This window comes from Microcebus murinus, chromosome 22 (assembly GCF_040939455.1).
Source record: "Microcebus murinus isolate Inina chromosome 22, M.murinus_Inina_mat1.0, whole genome shotgun sequence".
In the NCBI taxonomy this organism is placed as follows: Eukaryota; Metazoa; Chordata; class Mammalia; order Primates; family Cheirogaleidae; genus Microcebus; species Microcebus murinus.
In genome coordinates, this window is record NC_134125.1 from 5969929 (window position 1) to 5976411 (window position 6483).

Consider the following 6483-nt stretch of genomic DNA (forward strand, 5'->3'; position numbering starts at 1 on the left):
TCCCAAACCCCCAAAGAGGTATTTATTCTTATTAGTGTCTTATCTTTTCAGAGATTTAAAAATATACATATGCACCCATACTAATACAGCTCCCTCCCTTTTTTATGTAAATAACAGCATACTACATAAAGTGTTCTGTGCTTATCTTTTCAATACCTGTGTAGTGTTCCATTATATGGATGTAGCATAATTCCATAATTTAATCAGTTCCCTGTTGGTTGACATGACATTTGGGATGTTTCTGATACTTCAGGTGTATTATAAACAATGCTATAATGACAGCTATCATTATCTTGGACAGCTATCATTTTATATATTAGTATTTTTGCAGGATAAGTTCCTAGAAGTAGAATTGCTCTGTCAAAGTGCCTTGCTCATCTTTACCTAAAAAAGGCTGGTTTCTTGAAAAATCAGTCTCCTAAAGCCAAAATTAACAAAATAATTTAAGTTCTAAAAATGGCATTATATGGAGACAAACTATTTTATATTGGGAAATACAATTATACTTACACAACAAACATCCATACTTTAATTTTAATATTTGGTATATATTTATCCTGTTTAAAATTCAGGCCAGGCATGGTAGCTCACACCTATAATCCCAGCACCTTGGGAGGCTGAGGCGGGAGGATGGCTTGAGGCCAGGAGTTCAAGACCAGCCTGAACAACATAGTGAGACCCCCATCTCTACAAAAAATAGAAAAATTAGCGAGGCATGGTGGTGCGTGTGCCTATAGTCCCCGCTCCTTAAGAGGCTGATGTGGGAGGATCACTTGAACCTGGGAGTTTGAGGCTGCAGCAAACTATGATCTCAACACTGCACGTTAGCCCAGGTGACAGAGATAGACCAAAAATCAAAGTTACAAAAGCCATCCTTTATTTTTAAATAAAATAAAAATTTGGTGAGTTTGAGATTGTTTTAGTTACCTGACGTCTCCCTTAAAAGACATGAAAGGGTTCAACATCATACAAACTTGCTCTGCATTAGCTAGCACTGTCTACTTAGTTCATACATCTAATAAGCTTAATAATTAACAATGTTTTCTCTTTCCCCCTTTCCTTTCTGCTTCCATTTGTTTCATCTGCTGCTGACAACACTTTCTTCCAATCAGCAAATGGTTTGTTTTATGTTTCCTAATTTGTGTGTGCACATGTGTGTGTGTGGTGTCTCACAATACTTAACATCCATTTTGTGGCTTTTTCTTCACTCTTAACAGGATAATGATTTAGAAAAAACTTGAGTAGTGAAAATAAACTCAGTAGGTCTAACTTGAAAGGTGGCCTTGCTGATGGTGCAAGGGATATTCCACAGAGAATGACTGTAACGATTGCCAACTTTGTTTCATAACTGGCCCTACAAAAAGAAAAGACCACATATTTCTTTAAAAAGTAAATTGTATATGGATACATGAGTGTAGATGTATACATATTTTAAATATTATAAACTGGAATCTTTCAGGTTAGAGAAATGAGACCTTTTTGTTTATATTTGTAGAACAAGGAAGAAAATTTTAAAATTAAAATGCCCTTGGTTTGAAAGGAAATGTTCAGGACAAAAAGCGTCCCCTCCTGATGGCCATTTCATCGTCCCCACTGCCCAGGATCCTTGGCAGGTGCCTCTTCATACATGTGGCACCTGAATGCTGCCTTCCCTGCGTGCCACAGTGTTTCTCCTTAGTTGAAAGGGAACTTTAGCCTCTCCGTTTTCCCTGAAGACACATTTACTTATCATTCTGCCATTACCAATCAGTCATTAAATGACAGTCTAAAGAGAATTTCCACATAACTTTCTCATACATACAGAGCAGAAAAAATCTGGATGGGTTCTATGGTTTAATGGAAGAATTAACTGTTTTATGCCTTTTGTAAAATTTTGTATATATTTTGTAGTAAAAAGAAAAAAACTTACACCCATGTATTCAGAAATGTAAGATTATGACTTGGAAAATGCAAGGTATTTTTTTCAATTGAAAGAAATGTTTCTTATACTTTTTCATGAATGAGTAAGCACACCAACCAACCCACAGATTTAGATGTTTAATTCCATTTGCCTCAAATAACAAATGAAGTTTATCCATTGACAGCTAGAAACATTCAAAGAAATGTAATTTAAAATGTTTTTTTTTTTTTAAGATGGCATCTACTCAGCAAGGAACATTTAAAGAATACTGAAAGGAGGAAAGGGGAAAAAGAAACTACTATAGCCCTGCCACCTAGGCATGGCCTCATTTAAGTTCAGCTCCTTTAGTCAATCTCATTCCTGTTTCTTGGGAAGATTGAAAGACTAGAGCTCAGTAACTGCCACTGTCAGCCCCTTCTGCACACTTTGCAGACATAGCTTGTGGGAATACTTACTTCCTGACTTCTGATACTTCAGCTTATGTGTGTTTTAGATAGTTGACACATCTCACTGGGTTTTTTTTTTTCTTTCTTTCTTTTAACAAATCAGATTGATTTCCTAAATTCGGTAATAGTGGACCTTCAAAGGAAGAATCAAGACCTAAAGATGAAGGTAGAGATGATGTCAGAAGCAGCCCTCAATGGGAACGGGGATGACCTGAACAATTATGACAGGTATCTCATGCCAAGCCATCAAAATAAATGTGTGCTGTTAAAATAGGTTTTCCAATGGATTCTAAAGACAATTGCTTTATAGTTACTTTGCCATAAGTAGATTTCCATAAATCTGACAAGAGAGTGAGAGACTAGGAATGGTTAGACACGAAAATTCTAAATGTGGAATGTACTACTAACATTGGAAGCTCACGGACTTGACCATACTTTCTGTTTATTTTTTAAAATTCTTTACAAGCGTTTCTGTCTCTTCATTTTCTTCTGATAAAGTTTCTGATTTCACACCTTATCATTTATAGTGATGACCAAGAGAGACAGTCCAAGAAGAAACCTCGCCTCTTCTGTGACATTTGTGACTGCTTTGACCTCCACGACACAGAGGACTGTCCTACCCAGGCACAGATGTCTGAGGACCCTCCCCATTCCGTACACCACGGCAGTCGGAGTGAGGAACGCCCATACTGTGAAATCTGTGAGATGTTTGGCCACTGGGCAACCAACTGCAATGACGACGAGACCTTCTGATGAAGCCTCGTCTCGAACTGGGCTTTCTCAGATGCGCTAGCGTTTAAGCAATTTAACACCAGCATTGTGCGTGCAGACTTCAGGAGAACTCATGTTATTTTTGACCCCCATCAACAAATCTAAGAAAATATTTTGATCTTCAACAAATCACCCTTTAGTCTTCTCTTTTAAGTTAGAAAAACAAATAAATACTTTAGTAGGTGAGTTTTCACCTCTTATTTTGTTTTCTTGATGTCTCAGTTTGAAAACATTGCACCAGATGCCATTACTTTGTTTTGTCCCTAGACCTCATAGGAAAATCCTTACCCTTACGATACCTTATTTAAGTAACTTTAAATTATGCCGTTACTTTTCATATTTGCACTAAAATATTTCCAGGCTGCATTTGTATATTTAGATTTTTGGGTTAAGCTTTGACACTGGAATGAGTTGAAAAAAAAATGTGCCATCTTGCATTTTCATCTACTCATTATAGTATTTTATTCTTATTCAAAGAAATATGAGCTCTTTGCACTACCTGTTATCAGTAGTGCCTTTATTTCAGGCTTGATAATACTTAGGTGTGATTATAAATCATGAAACAGGTAAAGGGAGGGGAAAGCCCCCAAACTGCTGTGGGGACATTTTATAATCTATATGCTGCACCCACTTACTGTACTGTGGTGTTTTGTTTATTGGTTTTGCATAATTTCAGCTTCTATATATTATATGTATATATTTTTTTAAAAATTATATTTTGGGAAAAACATATACAATGTGTCTTTCTTTTCAGATGTTTACCTTTATGAAAAAGAAAACACTTAAAGTGATCCTCTGAACATAACAGACTAAGGCCAGAAATACCATCATGTGGCTTGCAATTATTTTTTTCTTTTTGTTTTCATTTTGTTTCTTTACCAGATTTCAATAACTGGAAGAATTTTCTCAAATTTTTTTCCTTCTCTAGCAGATCTCCCCAGCAGTCAGTTAATTAGATAATAATCCACTGTAAAACACCTAGATTAAACAATTTACAGTCTTCCTTTACAAGTTTTTTTACTGTGTTTTTAGATGAATGTACGATGAGAAATTCAACATTAATAATTTTGGATTTTCTTATCACAAAAAATAAAATGAAGGACCTCAGCCACCAGAATAGTTTGTCAACCAGTTTGAATCTATTTATCTTCATTTGAATGTCTTTTAGAATATGTAAAATGTAATAAAATGTATCTTCCATGCTACGTGTATAGTAAGAACTTCTATAATTGTATATATGCCTTTGATGTATTTCCCCCTCAAGTTTTATCAACTGTGTTTGACAAGTGAATATTAAGTTAATCTGTTATGAATTGAAATTTTTGGTTATAAACATTATAATAGGAGTTGTTTCACAAACAGAAAACATGTAAAACAGTATTAAAATTTGAGCAAACAAGTGTTCTGTATCTACTTTAATAAATGATTATTCTTTTTTGCCAGTGGTAGTAAAGTGATATTATTCTCAGGTTTATCTGTCATAATGTTTTTTTCTTCAAATGAGCAAGCTTTATAGATCCAAATAGCAATGTCCACTGCAGTATTGTTGCTAAATAGCTTTTAAGAAATTGGTATGTCCTTATCTCAAAGTGTTTTGTGAACTATTTAGCATAAAATAAACACAGTTATCTATTAATATATCACATTACCTGACAAAATATACCACATTACCTGACAAAAATATAAGTGGTTCAATTCGTACCAACTATTAATCCATGAAATTTTAGAAAGAAACTCTGAAAGTTACTGTGGTATTTACAAAAATGGTTACTGAAGCGGTCGGGCACGGTGGCTCACACCTGTAATCCTAGCACTGTGGGAGACCGAGGCAGGAGGATCACTCAAGGTCAGGAGCTCAAAACCAGCCTGAGCAAGATCGAGACCCCATCTCTACTAAAAATAGAAATTAATTGGCCAACTAAAAAATGTGTAGAAAAAAAAATTAGCCAGACATGGTGGCACATGCCTGTAGTCCAGCTACTCGGGAGGCTAAGGCAGGAGGATCGCTTGAGCCCAGGAGTTTGAGGTTGCGGTGAGATAGGCTGAGGCCACAGCACTCTAGCCAGGGCAACAGAGTGAGACTGTCTCAAAAAAAAAAAAAAAAAAGTTACTCAACCAATTGAGTGCTAGGCCCCTGAATATCTATTTTATAAACAGACTTATCCGCAGGTAGATGCTTCCAAAGCAGAGTTACTACCTAAATAAGAACGTTTTACTTAAATAATACCCTAAGACAGTAAATCTTAACTTTGGTATTGGCCTTATGTGATTAAAGGACTCTAACACTAAACAAGTCCCAGTACTTATAGGGCAACTACAGCACTATAGCAATGTCTCTCCTGGCCCATAAAAGCCTCTGTTATTTGATCATCTTACAGCATCCTGATCCTGTTTGGGGACGGTTTGTCACCCTAGTCTTGCTCTGTTACACTCATGCATGTTTGAGATTTCACTAGCGTTGGGCATTTTACCTTTTATAGTAAGTTGTGCCCTCAATTAACGTTTCATGACACGGCCTGCTGAGCACACATTTATTCTCACAGGTGTTAAAATGAGTGCTACATTCTCAGTTGGGAAAAACTGCCTATGTGAGAAAAGTTCACAATATAGGCTGGAAAGCACGGAAAACCAGGTTGAGAACTACAGCATGGAAGACTTTGCATGTGTTCTAACAAGTTCTGTCAAAATCTAAATGTCCTTGATGGAATCAAGGCGAGAATAGAAGTTTTCGATTGTTATTCTGCATCATTCCCACATTCCACTCTTTGCTTACCCAGACTCCATGGTAATTGCTTAGGCAGTCTTCATAACATTTAGTTGTATAAAAGATATTCAAGGGAGCCATGCACTGGAAGACCACTTTCAAGTCTCTTTCACCAGATCCCAAATGGCCCATTTCCATCCCAAAGTATAGAAACGTTCATATCCTCATAATAATTGAGCAATTAGCTTCCACGCACCACCTTTCTTGTGGACTACACCAATTTACATCCTCGTTGCTTCTCACTACAACTCGCAAGGTAACAGGCTAATTTTACTAATGAAGCAAGTTGTGAGACCTAGGTTCCAGATGTGATACTGCTTGTGTGAAAAGCCACGTCGCTGTAAAAGTCTATTTATTAAGAAGGGCTTAAAAACGAAAAAGCCACTCAACGTTCCCTCGGCCTCTGACCATATTCGTAAATATTAGCTTAAAGACCAAAAGAGCCCTCATTAGTGCAAAGCGAAGGACTTTCCGATTGCTCTAATTTAAAAAGATTTCCATTAAAGTTTAACCTCAAGGTACCATTTTACAGAAGTCGCGATTTTTAAACGGGGACGAGTAAGATCCAGTCTCCCTCTTTAAACTCCGACTCCTGGGCTGAC

General features: G+C 36.6%; 1 protein-coding gene across 7 annotated transcripts in view; it reads left to right on the plus strand.

Moving 5' to 3' along the window:
- CLIP1 (CAP-Gly domain containing linker protein 1) overlaps nt 1–4559 on the plus strand; it is a 105755-nt gene extending 101196 nt beyond the window's left edge. For all 7 annotated transcript variants that reach the window (XM_075996518.1, XM_075996519.1, XM_075996520.1 and 4 more), the window contains 2 exons: nt 2450–2574; nt 2874–4559. In XM_075996518.1, coding sequence (XP_075852633.1) covers nt 2450–2574; nt 2874–3099 — 351 coding nt within the window. In that variant the 3' untranslated portion in view covers nt 3100–4559. The remainder of the gene's footprint in view (nt 1–2449; nt 2575–2873) is intronic.
- Nucleotides 4560–6483: the final 1924 nt, after the last annotated feature.